At 40.7% G+C, this 21068-nt stretch overlaps 1 protein-coding gene across 6 annotated transcripts in view; it reads right to left on the minus strand.

The window, feature by feature from the left end:
* HECW1 (HECT, C2 and WW domain containing E3 ubiquitin protein ligase 1) overlaps positions 1–21068 on the minus strand; it is a 271082-nt gene that overhangs the window by 16411 nt on the left and 233603 nt on the right. For 5 of the 6 annotated variants that reach the window (XM_072853421.1, XM_072853420.1, XM_072853423.1 and 2 more), the window contains 2 exons: positions 18604–18756; positions 980–1078 (listed from right to left, as the gene is read on the minus strand). In XM_072853421.1, the coding sequence (XP_072709522.1) occupies positions 980–1078; positions 18604–18756 (252 nt within the window). Of the gene's footprint in view, positions 1–979; positions 1079–18603; positions 18757–21068 lie in introns of those variants that run through there. The other variant, XR_012041074.1, reaches the window with a different exon arrangement.

A 21068-nucleotide genomic window follows, 5' to 3' on the forward strand; every position in this document is an offset into this window, starting at 1 on the left:
GCATTTTTTGCTGAAAGGGCAGGTGGATGTTACAAGCAGTCTGGTTTCAAATCTCCTAAAGGCACAATAAGGATGCAGGGAGGAGTCTAGGTTTCAGGCTATTTCCAGACTAGCTCAGATACGATATAGATATGAGTGTTTGGACCCCAGCAATACTCATTGTTAAAAACATAAAATTAAATACAGCTAAAGAACTCAAAGGACTGTTAAGACAAATATCTTCGCTGATTTGGAATAATCTTAAATGATAAACTATTTCAGCTAAGCTTTATTCTGCTCTTTGTCATTTAATTGCAGTCTTGACTTACTACTTATGGCTTTTCTTATTGCTGCAGATTTTATGTACCTTGTCTTACTGCAGTCTATTAATTGAAGAGGGACAGATTGTCAATTAAAGTTAACCTTATAAACTTGTCATTGAAAGTAATATATTACTGGTAGCTTCTGCTTACTAGTGTAAAATACAGTAGAAGATCAACAAGAAATATTCACTGTTTATATCTACATTAGCATTCCTAATTAACCCGAGTTGTGTTTAGAATGAAAACCTACTCCACCAGTGAGGTATGAGAAATTACGTATTTTTCTTAATATGACCCCCCTCCTTTTGTTGTTGTTGTTTTGGTTTGTTCCATCAAAGATGCTTTTCAGTCTTCCACATAGTTGAAGTTTGGTAACTTTTCATCAGTACTAAACTCTGGAATTATGGGTCAGTACTTTCAAATGTGTGCTCCTAAATGTCATACTTATTATGCACTTTTATCAACACAGTCAATATTTATGAAGGGAAAGTTCTTGGAGAAAGTAAGGAAAAATTAAAATGTGTTTGTTTTCTTTCACAGACCAACCAACCAACAGGGGAAAGGACTTGAAGGTCAGAGCGCTTGAAGCAACTCGACAAGGGTCTGTGTCTCTGTAGGACTCACTGTGGGATCACTGTTTCTGCATGGTTTCTGCATGGTTGCATGCTTATACTTACAGCCTTAGTAGTGCTTTGTAGAATGGCCTTGTGAAGAAAGCATCAAGAAGGTACTGATGAATGAGAGCAAGGCCAAGAATACGACCGCTAAACCTGAACCTGTGATATAAAAACGCAGAGTAAACAAAGCGTAACTCAAGACGTTCAGCATAGAAACTTACACAGGTAGCAATGGTTCTTTGTTTCTGACTTAGTTTCTTATGTTTATTCATTTATTTTTTTTCCAAGCAGATACCTAACACCACCCCTCACATCTCTGACCAATAATGGATCTCTTCTTGATCCATCTCCTACAGTACCCATATGGGCAGCTGGCATGTTATATGCTCTCCTGTACCAAACCCATGAACACTCTGAAGGCTCACCTTCTGTGATCTTTAGTTGAATGGTCTGACACAGACTGACTCCACCAAACACAATATTTAGCTAGTGAAATACTGTAATACTCCACCTCACCTCAGCAGAAAACATACTATCAAAACAGCTGCAAAGGATATTTGGTGAATCAGTATACCCAGTTTCTGACTGGTTACGACCCTTTCAAAGGTGGGGCTTTAAAGTACTTTAAAAGGTTAATGAATTGACTTCATAGGGGGAAACTAAAGTTCAAATAAGTTAGCTGTTGTGACCAAGGACACATATTAAAATCAGTATCTAAAGCTCAGGCAAGCTGTCCCCAGACCATTGTTAATGGTGATGCTCAGCTGTCTTCAGTATTTACATATTCCTGTGTTTGTTTCTGTTTTCTAAGAACAACAACCCCTAGTCCAGCTCCAAATACACTCAAATAGTGCCCTGCCCATTACAATCTATGACCTGTGATGGTAAACTGTTAAATCGTTCTTTCTATGATTTCTTCTATGACTTATTAGATATTCTTCCATCAAATGTGGTTTTAGATCAGTAATCTCAGACAGAAAAATACAAAATGGGTCCAGGTGAGTTTGTTTTTTGTAAAAACAACCCCCATCACCCATCCAAAACGTGCTTATTTGTAAAAAAATAAAAGAAAAAAACCCAACATCCCAAGCATGGGCACTCCAAGCCTGAGCTGACTAACATAATAATAAAATTTTATTGCACAAAAGATGAGAAACAGGTCAAAAAGCCAAGAAACCATTCCTTCCACTACAGGAACCAGTGCAAAGACCCCTCCTGCATATGAATGAAACATGAGTCTCATTGTAATAAAAGCAGTACAGAATATCTGTTCAGTCAACTTTATCCTCACGGGACAGAGCAACAAGTGCTTAGTATGTCAAATGGGGCACAAAATAGCATGCTGTGGGCCCAATTAGCATTTACATCACCACAGGAGCTGCCTCTGGGTCCCCTGCATCCAAGAAAGGTGCTTATGATATGCAGCTGACTGGTAACAGAAGAGTGATTATATTACCCCCTTACAGCTGTTTCCACAGCAGCAACAAAAGGCAGCTGTTGGGTCTAGTTAGGACCTGCTTCACTTCAGTTGTGCTCTGGTGCAATGTTTCTAGCAAAAAGCAATAGAAAGAGAGGGAGCTGACACAATGAAAGCACAGTGGAAGCCAGACAGCTCAAATCCCAGAAATGCTGAGCCTGTAATCCATCAGTTTTATAGCACCTTCAGGATCTATAATCAAGTCCATTTGTCCTAAACAATGCATGTCGGCTTTTTTGGTTTTGTTCTTCACTATGCCATTCCCCCATCCATCCCTATACATTTTGAAAGCTAAAGCTAAATGAAAACACTATGAGCACTGAGTGTTCCTCACTACAACGCTCACCTCATGGCTACTTGACTGTGCAGGGCTGGGCAGGCAGGAGCCATTTGGAATACAGTAAAGCTGTAAGTACATGGCCAAGAAAAGTCTCACGGATTTGGGAATGCTGTTTCTGCTAAGAAATTGCTTGAATGCGTGAACAGCATCGGTTTTCTCCTTGCTGCTTGTATCACTTCTGTACCTCTACGTGGCTTTGAGGGCATTAATGCGAAGCTGACGTGAAAGGGTAGGGCACCTAGATCGAGGTGTTTACAATCACGAGCACACATTATGGTAGCCGTTAATGGCAAGTTTAATTTGAATCAGTGCCTTATGGCAGAACTGTATCAAACCATCCAAAGGCCATGGGCAGTGTTTCTGTGTGAAAGGACTAAGTCTGGTGGGTCAGCCTAAGCAAACGTGGGCAGAGCAACTCTAGGTTGTGTGGTCCGTCAGTCTGGCCTTGCACTTGCAGCCCTCTGGGACACACCAGGGCTCTCACAAGCTGGGGGCCTGACTGTCGTTCCACAGTCCCAGCCCTTGCAATGGTACTGTGTAGGAAAACAAGTCCAGTACTAACTGGTCTGGATAAAGGAAATGAAATAATTAACAAGACGTTGCCACTCCTGGTGCCTGTCAATACGATGGATAAAAAAGCTATGTTGCAGACTGTATTTCTTGGCAGCTCTGTATCATCCCAGCAGACACAGTGCTTTGTGGCCAGAGCATGTGAGCTCTCTAGCTCACAAACCCTTCCTCTCCTGCACACGGTTTTGGTTATCCCTGCAGAGACTCACTAAACCTGACTCCCTGATCTGAAGAGTAAGAGAAGGTCCTCTGGCCCCTTGTCCATTCTGGACAGGGCCTGGAACCATAGGGGACACCCCTACGGTCCAGCAGTGCACTGAGAAACATGCACCGTGGTAAGGCAAAGGATACCTATCAAAAGGGTGGCGTTTGCTACTGTCCTCAGAGGACAACTATACAGTCTATCTGCATGTATGTCCATACAGTCCATCAAGCTGCCACCGCAATCAGCCAAGCATAACAGTCCCGCTTAAAATATATCAAAACTTACAAAAAGCAACAAGAAACAAATTGCCCTCCTTACAAAAGCCAGTTAAAAAAAAACCACAGAGGTTTTGTGTTTATTTCTTCCTGAAGGATTTAGAACATGGGTGAGATCCAGAGGTGGGTGAGACAGTCCCTTGCAGAAAAACAAGTTTTCTTGACGGAAGGAGCAGCACAAAGGTAAATCCTGGCTGGAGGGCACATACCTTCCTTAAACCTGACTTACATTTATCTTTCCAAGGAAGTGTAAAATGCTTGTTCGATTTCTTTCTAGCAGGAAGGATAGCTTGGGAGAGGTGGGGAATGCAAGGTCTTGCTCTGGCTCTTTCTTTCAACACCCTTCCCTTTCAGCGACAATGATTGAGTCTGAGTAATGTGCTCCAGCAGAGAGGGGAAATGCAGGAGGGAGTTAATGAACAGGAAATGGTGGAACGAGAGACAGAATTAATGAGCAGGAGAGCTGCTCTGGTTTGCCTGCCTATTGACACCATTCGTCCACTCAAAAAGGACATTGTGTGCACCTGCTTTCTGGCTTTTAACAACACTACTCTTTGACCCATTTGCAGAAGTTTCCACACTACCCAGCTAACTCCCTTTCCTTCTGGAGGCTGCAGGTGCCCCTGAAACAGCCTGTTTTCACAACAGCCTGTTGCAAAATAACAGGCTCGTTCTCCTCAGTGGGACTCTCTGCATACCTGCTGCATGTCTGTGTACACAGGGAGAGACAAATCCATATGCTGTAGCAGCGACTAAGCAATAAATTTTCCTCCAACTGCAGGTGAGTCACAGGAAATTTAATTTACTCTGCTCCTTATCATACAGCAGCAGAGTAAGGCAGGACCCATAATGACCCTTTGTTACAGGGCTCTCTCTTAACTGGTTGAACTAACGCAGCTCTACTTTATATGACAGTCCTTCCTTGGATTCAGATGGAGAATGATGTACCTCGACAAAATTGTAATCTATGCATACAGGGGAAGAATGGTTTTTATCATTCCATAGGGGATGCTTTGGTAACCATGCCTTGTGGGCTAAATTGGCTACAGTATGAGAAACTTTAAATCCTAAATAGAGGAAGCACCTGATGGGATTAAAAAGATTGAAAGTCTTGCAAACCTTATCTTACTCAAACATATCAGCTGGGTTTAAGTGTGCCCTTCTTGATGCAGTAGCTTGTGAAAAAATATTCAAAGAGGGCTCAAGAAAGATGAATATAATATGGTTCACATCAAATTTGGAAATGTCATTTTCCTTTCACGAGACTACTGAAAACTTGCTTTCATCTCTAAGACAAATGTACACATTCTGCTGCACCAGTTTTAAAGCTTTTGGCTGTTTAATTGCGCAGATGAACTTTTGGCCACCTGAAAGACAAGCTGAACAAATGAGGCTGCACTGCAGTACAGGATTTCTGCCCTTGGCAGCTCTTCTAAGGGAGAATTATATTTGGCAGGTGGATGCAGCTGGAGAGCCTATTAGTCCTTCCACAGTGGGAGAGCTTGGACCTAATCTCAACCATTATTAGATACCAGAGAATCTAAAAAGGGGAAGGTATTTAGAAGGGCCCAGTCATGGGAAAGGCTTCACTCTGAACATGCATCTTATTAGACAACAGAGAATTCGGTCATGAAACCCAAATTTGTAAGAAAGAAAGCAGGCATCGTGGGTTCCAGAGGTTGTGGTACAGCTTGTTTTAAAGGATAGTTAAAACCTCCATTCTTATGAAGACGCTCATAAGCATCCTGAAGGCCAGAAGTGACCAATTAAAGGAACCAAAAATCCATTCTTATAGCTTAAAATATTGTGATTTGCAATCTTGTGATTTGGAGGGGGAGACAACACGCAGGGGAAAATGTACTGATTCATGATTTCTGAATTTTGGTGGAATCACCAGCACTAGCGCTTTTTAAATGAAGAACATTTTTTAATGCAAGAAAGTTCTAAGAATGTGTATTTTGCAAAAAAGCTGACAAGATGGTTAGTGACTCTGCCCGGCCTCATACACTATGAATTTTAAGCAAAACTGGCAGTGTGTCAGGCATATGCACCAGAGGTGCGTGTTTATATGCTAGTAGCACATATCCTTGTGTTGGCTCAGTGCCGGACATGATCAACATGTCCTGTAATGAGCTACATCTACAGAGCAATAACCTAGCAGAAGATCAGATCGTCTTTACAAAACCTTGGCAGTGGATTTACAAAACCTTGGCAGTGGCCTTTCTTTAGTTTGGTGTGCATATTTAACCTCTACTCACATAAATGACAGAACATTTGAATGGACTAATGTGATGATGTGAAGCGATCTATTGTCAGAAAGGTTAGCCATGCAGGTTGAGATAGCTAACGCCGTTCTGTTTATCCGACTTGCATCTGCAAACTTTGCAGACTGCCTCTTTGCCATCATGTCATTTGGTGTTGTGGCAAATTTGCTCTGCGTATCTGCAGGCTCAGAGGTGGACGCTGTGGCATTCCAGCATGATGCCTCTTCAGTTCAGGAATCTGATGAGCTCATGTGTCACTAATATGAAAGGAATGGCTTTTACAAAGGCCAGGAGACAAAAGACCACAAAGTCTCAGCACATTAAAAAGAAAAGGTAAAATAATTCCTAAATTAGTCCTGGAGGAGAATTCCAATGTAAGGAGTAATAAGATTATTGTTGGCTCATTTTTCTTTTCTTATATCCATCATTAATATGAAGAATTCTTAGAGAGACAAAGATACAATGTTGGGTCACCTGTACCTGGCATCTTCCAATGTTGCACTGAGGACTTATCCCACCTCTTCTGATATCTAACCACACTGGCATCCCACCTGAGAACTTATTCTGGATCCCCCCCACTTCTTCTGAAGGAATAGTATTGACCCACCTGACCAGGTTTTGTTGTTGTTTTCTTTTTAATCTCCTTTGAGTTACGTTCTAAATACTGAAATGCATTTTCTCTCATATATGGCCAAAATTAATTCCAGGTTTTCAGACAGTTACTGAGTTTTTAAGGGTAATCTCCATACTTCCTCACTATGAAGCCATAGAAAATTCTGTCAGATAAGCTTCATTTTCAGTCCATTTTCCAAATTAAAACTGAAAGGAAACATTTAGGAGTGCTGACACAGAGCAACTGTTTGTGCAGATTTCCAGCCTGGAAAATGATGGATGTTAAATAGTTATAGATTACAGGGATTTACCCCTGCAGCCCCTGCAAATGTTATCGGGACTTAATAGAGGATACATTCTACTCAGAGCCAAGGCATTTTGTTCAGGCATCGAAAGATGAAGGAGCATATTCCATGAGCCCCTTTTTGATATTACTCTGTCTGCTTACTAGTCCTGTAAAACTTACATGAGATTTAACTATATTTTAAAGGAAATTTGTAACACTCATTTAAGAAAGCACTGGCTTTTCTTAAGTAGCCTTGATCGTGAAATGTATGGAAAATGGAACAGGCCAGCAGGCCTGCTTGCAGATTGTCATAAAATACAAAGAGGGTGTTCAGAGATGTGTGAAATATACGCGCATCACCCAAGAACTGAAATTAAACAAGAAAAAAAAAAGGATGAAAACTGATTTTCAGTTTCAGAAAAGCAACCTGGTACAAATAAACTTCCATTAGGCTTCAAATCCTGAACTGGTAATTCTCTTCAGGTGACAATCTACAGGAGTGAGCCTTCTCTTGCCAGCCTTCCTTTCGATATATTTACTTTTGCTGGGCACCTGAGTTTCATATGATGAACATGTTTATGTGAGTCAACCTCTCAGTTTATTGCTAAATTGTGCATAAATTTTCTGCTGCAAAAGGCTAGTACCATACTAACACTCCAATAAGTGCTTGCCGTACTTTTATTTTCTGGATCTATCTGCAAATGGAACACAACATATCTGTTTCTCAGTATTAAAGAGTAACCAGATGAAAAAAAGCTATTGCTTACACATGATGGAAACATGAACTATCCATGTCCTTCTAAATCTCTGGAGATCATGTACCCTGAATTAGCAACTAAACCTCAAACCAATCCTGAAGCTTAATTTACCAGTAACTGAAAAACAATGAGATAATGCAAACCTTATTGCTTCTTTATTTAACCTAATCAAATCCTTCAAGTCTTTTCCTTGTCTCTAACCTAGCTATGTTGTGTTTTCACTCAAAATGTCTTTTCATCTTCCTTATATCCTGGCTATACCCACCACAAAAGAACTGTCAGGGGAGGTTAAAAGACTAATTGTGCCACAGAGAAAAAAGCACGCTTTTATCAGGAAAGCTGCAGGCTGTTCTGCTTTATCCAGAAAAATGAGGGGCAAAGATAATGTAGATAAGGGAAATTCACAGCATCCCCTCAGGTTTCTCTAAACATAATCTATCAAACAGCTACTTTCAGGAGGACTCCTTAGTTTAAGCACACAGTGGCTCCAGGTAAATGCTCACACAGAGAAACAATTACAGCTGCATTTGCACAGCACTGCATCCAAGTTAATAAGGCCCACACGGAGGCAGCTACATCGGCTCCTCGCACATCAGCTGAACTGCGTCAGAGATTATTACTGCACATACAGGACTGAGAAAAGCTGGCTCTGGGACTTCCACTGTGTGGTCATCGCAGGCAGGCCAGCCTCAGTGTCATGGGTTGTCTGAGCGCCAGAGACTCCAGGCACAGGAAACGGAGAATGGATTTCCAGTTCTGTCTTTAAACTAATAGGATTAATAAAGTAGACGGTCTCTCTGTAACAAGAAATCTGTGCTATGCGTCATTTTACCAACAGCAAAGAAGTTCCATGAATGCCGTCTCTGCTTGCAGAGCTATCAGCCTCATGGACCATAATGTACAATCATCCTCCTCTGGGAGAACCCCCGGCAAAATACGGCAGCACAAACATGACTAACCTTCATCAGAAACTGGGCTGCTTGCAGGATTTAGCTTCTCTTGCTGGTACAACGGATAAAACACACTGGACTGTAAGACTGCTGGCAAAGTCTCCTCCAGTTCTGCCCAGTAACTACAGAGGAGATGCAGACTGAGGTATGAACTACTGGCTAGAAGATTACAAACCTCTACATTTTGTGATTCCCAGATCCTAGACTGTATTTTTGACTGGCAGATCTCAAAGCAGCTTACAGAGGAGATCAGTGCCAATATTTAATTTGACAAATGAGAAAACTTAAGTCCAGAAGTAAAATTACTTATCTAATGTTATCCAGAAAACAAGTGGTAGAGACAGCAATGGAATCATAGTCCTCTGAGCCCCAGCTCCATTTTAGTTGTTTAGTCTGACATTTTTTACTTCCTTACCGTCTATAAAACAGTATGTCATTTTGTGAATCAAGTCTAGTTTATGATCAGCTCCTTATGGATCAACTCAGTCTGATGCATATGGGTTGTTTTTTTAAGCCAGCAAAAGAGCATTTTTATCAAGAAATTTTGATTTCTCAGTCAAACCTTTTGGAAAAGCTGGTGTGTGGGGTGCACTTTGTAAACCTATGAATTGGTGAAGTTTTACACATTGCATGATTTATGCTTGCTTTCCATAGCTTTGCCATGTGTTGAAACAAGCTAGTCAAACTACAGGGGAAAATCCATAGATTTAGTCATCTGCCAGACAAGAGGGCCATAAAAGCACAAGCCAAATGACTGCACATTTTCCTTCAATGGCTATGAACACTGAAGCCACAGTAACTGACTTACACTCAGTCAAAGGAGGCACATCCTTTCCAGCCTGTCTGGGTATTTAAGCACAAGAGAGACTGCTCATCATAAACTCACTGGTAAGCACCCAGGAACGTTTACACCATGTGACAAAGCATGATGCAGATACTCTTGAGCTAACTGCAAACAGGTTGTCTGCAGCGCAGAGCCATGTGGACTTACCACCCCCAGTCCAGAAGCCATACACTGGGGTTTGCACTGTGCTGCAATTCAACTAACAATCCCTGCCTCTCGGGATGAGGTTCCTCAATTGAGTAAACTCAGAAATCTGTGTGCTAAAATTCAGACATGCTATTAATTGTTTGACAGTCTATTTTAGGTCTTCTTTTGCAAATCATTGAACACATGCAACTTTTATTAATGCCACTGCAAACTGACAGCTCCAATCCTCTCCGGGGAGCATGCAGAATGCAGCAGACCTGGACCTTTGCGTTGCTGTTCTGAAGTCCAAGAAAATTTTTGACTTTTCCTTTATGAATCTTTCCAATACAATTAAATAATTCCAGTTTCTAGTCTGTCTTTTCCAGAATGCAAGTCATAAGTCAGGATGCAAAAAGCTTCCTTCAATCAGACACAAGATACTGAATTTATGGTTCTGTATTCTTGTTATTAAATACATTTTTTTTCATAGAGGGTGGACAGATCAGGTTTTTCTCATCCTCCATAATTTTATTGAGATTTTGAAAAATATTCCTGTCCCAAGCTGGGGCAAAATGACAAACTTGACATTGCCCTTCTCCCTTTAAATACATTCAGATCAGATCAATTTAAATCTTTAATCTTCCCTTTTCTGGTATTGTAATGTAGCACTAGGGTAACATATTGAAATGAAGAATAATTTTCAATGGACAAATGAAACTTCTAACTTTCAAAGTATCCCAGGGAGAGACCTACACAAAGAGAAATGCCTTTTCTACTCAAAAACACCCAAAATGAATTTGGGTGATTTACTGAAAACAATGCTGCTCTGCAAACAGTCTTTCTTTTGATGTATGAATTGTGTTTACTAATAAAAAAGGTTAGCTTGGGAATTTCTGCACCTGCTCTAATTGACTTTTCTTTACCTTACCAAAGTCTGAATAAAATGTAGTGAGAAATAAGGAGGGGCAAAGATGACTGAGCAATACTTCATAGTGACAGCTCAGCCTTGCCATTCCAGTGTGGCTGGAACAAGAGATATGAGGACATTCATCACTTCCTGGGAGTTTTTCGCCACTACAAATAAACACACAATCACTGCCCACCCTGATGCTTCCCTGCAGGCCCACATGCTCAGAGACAGTGTGGATTTTACCCTTTTCTCCTCTACCACATGCAAGGTGGAGACACTATAGAGATTTTCATGTGAAGCCTCCCATCTCTGGGCAAATTTAATCTGCAATATTGCAAAAGACTAAATGGCCTTAAGCAAGGTAAAAAAAAATAGATTACTTTTGTAAAAACACAACAAAACAGAACACCCGCCTTTCCCTCAAACCAAACTCTAATTATGGAAGCAGTGCTAGACAATATGAGATTCACAGAAGAGAAAAGGAGGACAGACTGAGAGACATCTCTTCTTTCAACCTTTGTTATATTGCCATTCAGATCCTCAAAAGAACTTGGAAGAAATCCTCCAGTAAGAGACAGAAAGTCAAGGATAAGGTAAATATAAGGCAGAAACTTTTTTTTAAAAATGGTTGCTGTAGAAGCTCAGTTAGGGAGAATGTTTTTTTTCTCCTTCACTTTGGTTTGCCTTTAATCTTCCAACTGCTCCTGACCCTTAATAAATAATTAACCAGCTGTTGAGGCAGGCTTTATGTGATACAGTCATACATCAAACTTAATAGGAAAATCAAAGTTTACTTAAGTACAGAAGGCATTGAGAGAGATCACAGTGCAGCAGCAAGAAGGCATTTCAGTAATATACCCTTTTCACATAGTGAAAAGGTCTTATAAAATGATTTCAGCTGCATATTTATTTTAATATCATTCTTGTCCAGAAGATTTACAATAGTGCTTGAAAATTTCTCATGCAAACATAATTTATTTAAAATAAGATATTGCTAGTAATTAAAATTTATAGTGTAATGTAACATTAAATGCTTTGGTTTTCTATGGTGCCTTTCATCTGAGAATTTCAAAGCAGTTCAGAGCATTAATGTACATCAAACCGATTTCAAGTTGATTACATACTAGGAAATCTCTTCAGATGGAAACTGAGGCAAAGAGGTAATCATCTAATTTCAGAAACAACTGGATGTTGCTGGATGCCCACTCTGGGGTGCTATATCTGATCTGATTTTTAAGAGGACAAATTTTCAGCATTTAGCATAAACAGGCCGCTTCAAGTTGGTTGCAAAATGAGTCTTCTAAATTAATTCCTCCCCCAAACGCAGACCCACACAATTGGCCTGTTTGAGCCCCAAACCAAACTCAGTGTTTCTGACTCCCTTAATAAAACAGGTATTGGGCCATATGTAGGTTGCCTGCCACAACAGTTGAAACATTAAAGTTAAAGAGATAAATGAGTAATTTGGGCCACATATTCCCCAGAGCTGCTTTCAGTCAGCGGAGAGGAGTAATGGCTGTTTGCAGACCTCCTGTTTAGATGCTGTGACTACATTTCTCCACTGATTCTATAAAGAGCCACAGAATGTGCCTAAATCCATCCTATGAGCTGGTCAGCACCGGAATACAACCCATTAGGTCATGAGGCAACTTGTCACTTTCTTTAAAAAGACTTTAATTGAAATAAGTCATTCTCCGTGTAGCAGGATTAATGGAGCTTTGTTTCCTATAGATCTGTCTCTGATGGCCCTACATCACCACACTGCAATAGCTTCAGTTCCTCCTACACATCTCTGCCAGCATTTTCCACACTTTGGAGTATCTCCAGTTCCTCCCTTCTGCCTCCCTTCACAGCTCTCCCTCACATCCTTAAGCTACCGAGTAAGATGATATAGCTGGTTATGATATAGCAAGATGATATAGCCTGTGCCTGTGATGGACCTGTCTGCTCGCTCATGCTAACTGGCCAGTCAAGAGGCCAAACAGAACAGGTAACTGTTGAGCTCACCAGCCCGCCTGCACTGAGGCACTCTTCTGCATATCTATCCTTTATCCAGCCACAAGTTTCGCAAAGCTTTTAGGATATTAGTATCTTTGAGACGTTTACCTTCCTGTCAAATGGGTCTCAAACTGATTAGGAAACTGTCTGATGGATAGGCAGGGCAATTGCACAAGGCACAACTCCTAAGGAAATTGCATTAAGAAAACCAACCAAGCACTCTAAGGAGAAAGGACAGCTGAGGTTGCAACATTCTTGGTTCTTCTTGGGTTTATTAAAACAAAAAATGGGAAAAACAACACCCTGCATTCTTTGGCATGCCTGAGATGGATAGTGATGGCTATGTGGTTTCTTGTTTACACGAAATAAATAAAAGGGAAGGTCAGAGTTTGGCTGGGGGTATACCCACACAGCATTGTGCAGGCAAAGGGAGCTTGCTTTACCCATGTGCCAAGCTTGCCAGAGCACGTAAAAGCAATCAAAGCAGTGCCAAGCGTGAAGTAATCAGCCTTGATGGGAGGCAGCATATATTTTCTCAGCTCAATGTTGCAGTAACCACGTCAGTAGGCTTGGAGCACAGGGAAAGCAAGTTCGTGTCTGCATGGAGAGTGGGCGCAACAGGCTTGCATCTGCCTGCAGAAATACATGAAAGTTTTCTGTCTGACTCCGTTCAGCAGCACGGACTTGAATACGAGGGGCATTGGAGGGCAGAAAGAAAGGTTAACTATGGGAACTGAATGAAGAAACTCCTGCTGCAAAGCAGTTCCAAATGAGCATTAAGTTAATGGAGTTCATTAGGACATTGCAGCCAGGGATCAATCTACAGCTTCTGGGGACCTTGGCCACTGGGTCTGACAACATCATCATCTTTGTGGTCTTCAGTAGGGTTCTGCACAAAAACATTTTACTCACAAGTCTTCAATTTTCTAATAGGTTCTGCTAAATAAATGTATTAAATTTCCTTTAAAGAAAAACAAAAAACCAAAACACAACAGGACTTTTCTGAGATCGGTAGAGTAAGTATGATCAGCAAGCTGTAAATACCTCTATGATAACTGTGACACTGGGGTACTGCTCTCTAGCTGCATAAATGTCACAGCAAGGTCTGCAAATGCCTAATTGTTAAAAAAACATGCTGTCATTAATTCGCTATGAAAACACAGAAAAAGATGTTTCAAGTTAGCATCCCTCAGATCTCCAAATGAATGTCTGTGAATGATTTTATCTGTCTAGGCCATCTGGTCTTCTATGCAGAGACTGGGCTTCTTTTCACATTTCTGGCTGTGGTTCTACATTTACAAACATGCAATGAACTAAAAATTCAAAAGTAGATGATGTGAAAAGGACTGCTGGGGAGAGTCAGACAAAAGACCAGGCAAGTGATCTGGGGACAAAAAGTCTGGTGTAGATGACCATGCCATGAGCACAGTTCTGTCTCTTGAAGAAGGGTGCATTACATTATCTTACTGGATTACTCCTGGGGGCAGGACTGCTGTGAAGGAACACTCTGGCCCACTCAGAAGACATGAAAAAGAAAGACTGGATTTCCACTTGACAGCAGTTTGTGAACACAGTGTTTTGTGAACTGAAAAGGCAACAGGACTTTTGTTGTCACTGTCAGATTAAGTACTCACAGCAGGGAGGGGAAGTTCACGAGCAAACACTGAGAATTGCTTTATTCTAAGAAGTAGAACTTCTTACGTGGTATTACGATGACAGCCAAATCATAAACATCTGAAACTGGTAGCCACATGAACAATGAAACAGCAGAGAGATAATACTCTTCAGGTTTGGTGAAAATGATACAGAAATAATCACAGAAACAAGCATCCAGTTTACCATTTTGCTTAGCTAGAGCTGAGTAGGAAAGTACTATGGAAAATGATAGACAAAATAAAGACCTGAAGAAAACCACAGTGTACCACAGCATGATTAGACAAATCATTTTGTTACAACACAGAGTGAATGAGACGCAGTGAAAAGACGCCAGCAATTTTCTAAACCTCTTGAAAATGCACCATGAAGAAGTCAGGGAGAGTAACCAGTGACCCACATGAGGATTTGAGACTATATGCAAACTCTGGAACTAGGTATTTTGTTGCCAGAATTTAGAAACACATTTCCACCATCTATTATGCGTCAGGATTTTTTTTCTCTCAGGGTTGATTTACCCATCCAGCCTTTTATTATTTACTTATTTTTAGTGAAAACGAGAACTACAATATTCAGTCAAACCTTAGTCTTTAAAATCAGAGACAGAAACCTTTTTCACCCCAGTGAAAAATTATCTTTGTGTACCCTCTAATACTGGGCATCCTGGACCCCAGTGCTTCAATGCTACAGGGAACTGAAAGTCAGTCTAAAATCTTTCAAAGGAATGTTAGCAGGGAGGAAAGTGAGAAGCTAATGTGTCAAGCTATTGGGAGCCATTTATTAGTATGCAAGAACTCAGCATTATGGAGCTGTACTGAATATTACACCTCTAACTTTGCGTGAGGTTGTGACAGAAACATTTCATTCCCAACTACTCTGTCTCCCAGCATATTGAGCAAAACCTGAGAAGGATTCTTCAGTGACTTACCCTACTTCAGTTGCCCAAAACACCTGACCAAGAGCAAAGACAAGAATATTCTTTCTGGGCTAAACCATATTCTTTTCACTGAAATAATATATAGCAGCTGCCACCACATTTTGCCCACTTATTTGGAGAAGGGGGCAAACTACCTTAAGTGGGGACATAAACAGTATTTTAGAAGACGTTTTCAAATATCCAGGCAAAGAGCTAGACAAGTTACCTAGATCAGATAGAATGGCTCATTACTGGCATGGATTAAAAGCATCTCTTCTGGCTATGAGCTTCAGGTACATTCTGTAGCATGCAGGTAAAAATGTGTATCATCAAAGTTCTTAGGTCTAGAGAGATATAACTGTGTCCTTTCAGATACAGGGGGATTTAAAATAATTTTTTAAAGTTTGAAAATGTGTGATATCTTATATTTTGTGTGTTCAGCAGGCACATATGTTAACTGAAGGAAAAAGTCTTATTCAATGGAAGCTTGCAGGAAAGGTGTTAAATCTCAGTTTCTCCATAAATGAGAAATATTTTCCAGTCATTATGTCTCTTTCTTAATTTGGCATACATACAACTACTCTGTGCTTTGATGTGCTCATTTTGGACTCAGAATGCTGTTTGTACAAAGAGCAAGGCATGAAATAAGCCGTTAACAGGGGCAGAACTGTAACTTTTAGGCCAGGGGAAAAAGACCAGTGTATTTCTCAATTCTGCCAATATGAACAAAACTTCACATCTTTGCATTTTGTTGTATTTATCTTAAACTCGCCACTGTTCGCTTAAGGAAGAGAAAATGTAAAATAATTCTGAGGGAATTTTTTTGCTGGCCCTGTTTCTTTATATAGCCGTGTCTGGATAGGTCTTGCAGAATTTCTATACAGAAAAACGTGTCAAGGGTAGATTCCACGTAAATGATAAGCCCCACAGCACCAAAAGGCATACAGTTCAAGAAATCTGCAAATCTAAACCAATTGTGGTTGTGTGGTTTTCATGACTGACATCAAACTTCACGCTTTGAAAAGACTATGAATATTAATTATCTGAGTGACCCTGGGACTCTCAAAACTGATTCATCCATCTACGTTAACTGATGTCTCATAACAGATTTGGGAACAGGAAAAATAACCTTTATTTCTTGGCACGTTAGAGGGAGGAGGCTCTGTTGGAATCATGTCAACAAGTAAATCTGAGAAACAGAGGTTTTAGCACTGACTTTGATGAGAACAAGGTTGGAGAGAGACTGAGAACTTCAGAAAACCCCATTCCTCATGAACAAATAATGACAAGCAAGTTAGTACAGTGCCCTCAGAGAAGTTAGCCTATAAACCCTTTATGGGAGAATCGTACTCTCTTGAGTTTTAAAAAGCTTGGTCCAAATCCTATCTTAGCTGGCTGCACAGACTTCTGAATACACTACTCTAGGGTTATACATGAAAAGCTGAGATCAGTCAACATAGACAGCATAAAAACATTTAGAATGTCTAGTTATCTACAAGCTAATCATGAAACCTATCAGGCTAATTATAAATTGCTGGTCGCAGCCAGTTATTTCCATAACAAGTTCAAGAAGTATTTCCAAGCACTTACTGGATTGCTTATCTTCCCTTGGGTTCTGCAATCTTGCCCTATTTACACTACTTTATGTACAAACCTCTTCGTTCATAGCATTTATTTCCTTCTGCAGGCCAAGGGACCTCATTCCTCTTTCCTAAAAAAAGAAAACCAAAAATGCCCAAAGCCCAGATAACATTCTGTATACAAGAAGCCTGTATAGATACATGTAGTTGGAGAAACGTTATCCTAAGTGTCTAACTGCTACTGATTACTGAGTTAAATGCTAACTGCTATAGAAAATCGTATCAGGTGTCTTTCTGCTGTTCTATATGCCCAGGATACCTTTAAAAATCTGCCTCTTCCATGCTGAAATCTCTCAATGAACAGAGGAACAAAATGAGGGGATCAAACAAAGTATATACTTTTTGCAGCAGAATTTATTACTTAAGAAAACTGCAGCTGAACTCTTCGCAACAACAGTATTTATAACAGATAAGAGTCAGGGCCTATTTCAAATACTACTGAGGTAACATGGCAACACTGCTTCTGGAGAAAGAGGCCTGCGTCCAGTTTGCTCACAGTGTGGGCAGAATGATCTTGGGTTTGCACTTGCCTAAGTAGTCCTGTGCCCTGAAATCAAAATGCATCTTCACAAATACAGCCTCCTAAATTAAAAGCTTATCCATGCTGCCTGTTAAGCCAAACAAAGGACAGACTGTATTTCTTCTTGAAAACTAGGAAGCCACTGCACAATGGCTAAGGATTGCAGTGGGAGACTGACAAGCTGTAAGAACTAAGCCCCTCTCTTCCTGCTAATGTCAGCAGAGAAACAGTCTAATGCAAGGATCGTTGTTAGCATAATGCTCCACTGCTGGAAGTGATAATGAAAAAAAAAACAACAAACAACCCCAAAATTCAGAGACCATGCTAGGTCCCAGCAACATCCTTTTTTTTCCACTGCAACCTTAATATGCAGCTGATGGTACAACCATTTAGTTGTTCTTGATCTCCTGTCCACAGTAAGCCAAAGCAAAGGAGGACCCATTTACAAGAATAGAAGGGCATGTGCTATTTGCAATTTAAAAGGGGCCTGAACTGCCTTCCATTTTAAAAAAGGATCTCTGAGAGGAGCCAGTGAGATCAGTTAGGCAAAGAAAAACATCACAGGAACAAACCCATGTGCCAGTATTTCTTTGACACAATGAAATCCCACAAGGGACCAAATGATACCCAGGGCTGGCAGCCCATGCTCCACTGAACCACATTTGAAACTATCAAAGGAAAAACGACTCCCAAAGACACACAGACCTGGAGGCAGATAGAAAAATGAGGAGATCACAATATGTATTCAGAATTTTTGATAAAGAAACAAGAACAGCAATTTGTCTGTTTGCACACATACTTAGTAAGGTGAAGTACCTGCTTGCTCTGCTGGCCTTGCCACACAGAAGCAGGGAGACTCTGTGAGGGGAGAAAAGGGAAACTGCTTTCACTGGGCCTTTTTCAAGGCCTGTAGTAGGTACAGAAGAGCCATGTGGCTCTTGGAGAACACTGTATAGCTTCCATGCACAATGCTGCCTGATGTACAGAAAGACCACACTTGCTATTCTTAGAAAGGGACTGAGGAGAGGAGGCCTGGATTAAGCAGAGCTCTTCTCCCTGTCCTTTTCCCATTCACACAGAAGTACACAAACATCAAGTCCCAAGTCATGCGAGCAGGACATGTTAATAGTAGTACCTCATCACAACTCCTTTTTCAGAGCCTGCTGTTGTATTTACATTTATTCCCTCTCTTCCTTCTCCCAAGCTACTTCCCACTTCTTCCCAGCAGAAGCAATGGTATTTGTATGTAGTCTAGTCTAAACTGGCAGCTTTTATGTTTTGCATTTCCATTTTTGTATTGCTCTAAAAGGATTGTTCAATTCTGCATAAAATGTCCTTACCATTCCAGGTGATTTTCAACAAAGGCAGACATGGGGCTGATCTGTACAGTGTATGTGTCATTGGCTGAATACTCAAACAGCCCGTAATAGGGGTTGAAGAGCTCCTGAGACAGAAGGAAGAAGAATTCTCGGGAGGGGCCACTGTAGTCCAACCTGGAAAGGAAAAGGTAAAAAAGATAAAATGAGGCTCGTTCCCATTTGAGTGAATTTCCTGGGTTTTGCCTACATTGGCTGCTGTCTAACACCTACCCCTGTGCAGTCAAGTGTTTCTAACATGGTGGTATCTCCCCTCTCAAAACTTGATTCTGAGCCCTGAACAAGTCACTATGCTGAAACTTCACCAGCATCCAGGTTCATCTGGGAGGAATCATAACTCGGACACATCCTTTAAGTAGTTTATTTTCCTTTGTTCCAAAGGCTTAGTAAATCGGAGGTACAAAGCTTAGCCTTGCCTTAGCTGGCTGGCTAGCAGAGGGCTAGCTTTTTAGTGAGTGGGTTTGAACTGCCTATGAACACCTGGGTCCATAGACCAGACAGCCCAGACTGAAGTAGAAATTGCTCTTACTCTCCTACACTGAGATGTAACCAAAGATTCCATCTAGCCCCAAGGATGCTTTCTTAGCTATAGGTATAACCTAAAGGTCAATGCTGAACAAGACCAAGTCCCAACAGAACTGTGTTTCTTAAGATAGAATGGTGATTCCTCAGTTGTTCCATCCAAGCTCTTCTGCTTCTCTGATAGTTTCAAATACATGTGGTACACCTTAAGCTGTGCTTTGCTGTTGCATGATTTTGCTCTGTAGAGAGTCACCTTTTTTCCTTTTTTTTTTTTTAAACTAAACTTTTAAATAAAGCTGTTTCCAATTATCTCAACTTGAAAAAAAAACCCAAAAAAGCTTCATGAATGCACTAAATCCAAGTGTGATGGATTTATTAAAACCAGATCATCCTCTAATAATGGTAGGTAGGTTTTTCAATCTAAAATAAGTTTACATGTAGCAATATGAACAAATGATTTGTAGCCATATATCATGTGTGCCAGAAGATTTTCTGAGGTGGGCACTACTCCTTCTACTTAACGAATGTAAAGTAAGTGGAAAACTCTGCAGCTGTATCAGAATGCTCTGTATTATGTTTGAAGTTATGGAAGCATAACCACAAGGGGCTGAATGATTGATTTGTGCAACTAGAAGGATGATAAAGGGCAGGGTGGCCTATCCTCCTCTGTTTTACATCTGGAGATTCAGTACTTTTCTCCTTGAGCAGCTTTAGCTGTAGGATCATGCAGCGAGACCAAAGCCACAACAGCAAAAGGGGATGGTAATAAGCCCACATGAACCACTAGTGCTAACCATGTAACAGATCTGGTTCAATGGACGTTAAAATACTGGGCTAGGCTTGATGATGGCTGGAGTAAAGAACTACAAACGACACCTGTCTATATTCAAAAATCTTCAAGGAGAGACTAGGTATTGCATTTCTGGGCAACACATTAACTTATCATAAAGCCTTCATAGTTAATTTTCAATGTCATTTTAGCTTTGAAACACGTGGGAAGCTGTGCCCATACAGCATCACGTGGCCATAAAGCATCAACTCTTCTTTTCAGTAGGGAATTGGTATCTTTGAGTCCCTCCAGCAGAACCTATATTAGCATTAAACAGCAGAAACCCTGGGGGAATGTATCTTCAGATGTAAATGAATCAGTGAAGAATGAATGAATTTGCAAATCAAATTGGTTTGTAATTTCTCCCAAGGATACTGTGCCACACAGAGTAAAAGTTGCTAGAGATGTGGGGAAAACAACATGACTTCGGCCATTGTTAGCATACTAGAACACTATTCCAAAAATGCAAACTGAGGTATGCTGCATGTTTATGCTTTACTTGCAAGGCAGAGGCAAAACCAGCTGTGAAAGACGACCTCTGTTAAATAATACTGAATCCATGGAGTATAAAAACTAAGAGTTAAGAAAACCCCTGATACTGAGGTCACTGAGTGACCATCTTCGAGATTGGTGACTTCTGTTTTCCACTGGACCTAACATGTCCCAGACAGGCTCAGCTTGGCAGAAGCTCTTCACCTGACATGCCACCTCAGAACTGACAGTGTGAGCACTTGCTGGACATGCCGAGAGCTGCCCCAGAGCCTTACTGTTCTGGTACCCTCGGAACCGAAATCCTATCCATGTGGGTTTTTTTTAAAAAAAGAAACTTTATATACAAAGCTATTGAAATATGATTTCAAGAATTTGTTACATGGAACACTGGAAATATGCACAATGGTCTTTCCATTATAAAAGCATGTGGATTAAGCCTCAACTACAATGTAGCTCTTGAGGTGAGCCAGGGTGACTTTGAAAGGTTCTGTTTAGATTTGGAAACAAAAGGTCAGGGGCTGGCTTTAATCATACAAGAATGGCTCATGGATTTGTAAGGCTGGCAGAAAAGTCTCCTGAGAAAAGG

Source organism: Ciconia boyciana, chromosome 2 (assembly GCF_034638445.1).
Source record: "Ciconia boyciana chromosome 2, ASM3463844v1, whole genome shotgun sequence".
NCBI lineage: Eukaryota > Metazoa > Chordata > Aves > Ciconiiformes > Ciconiidae > Ciconia > Ciconia boyciana.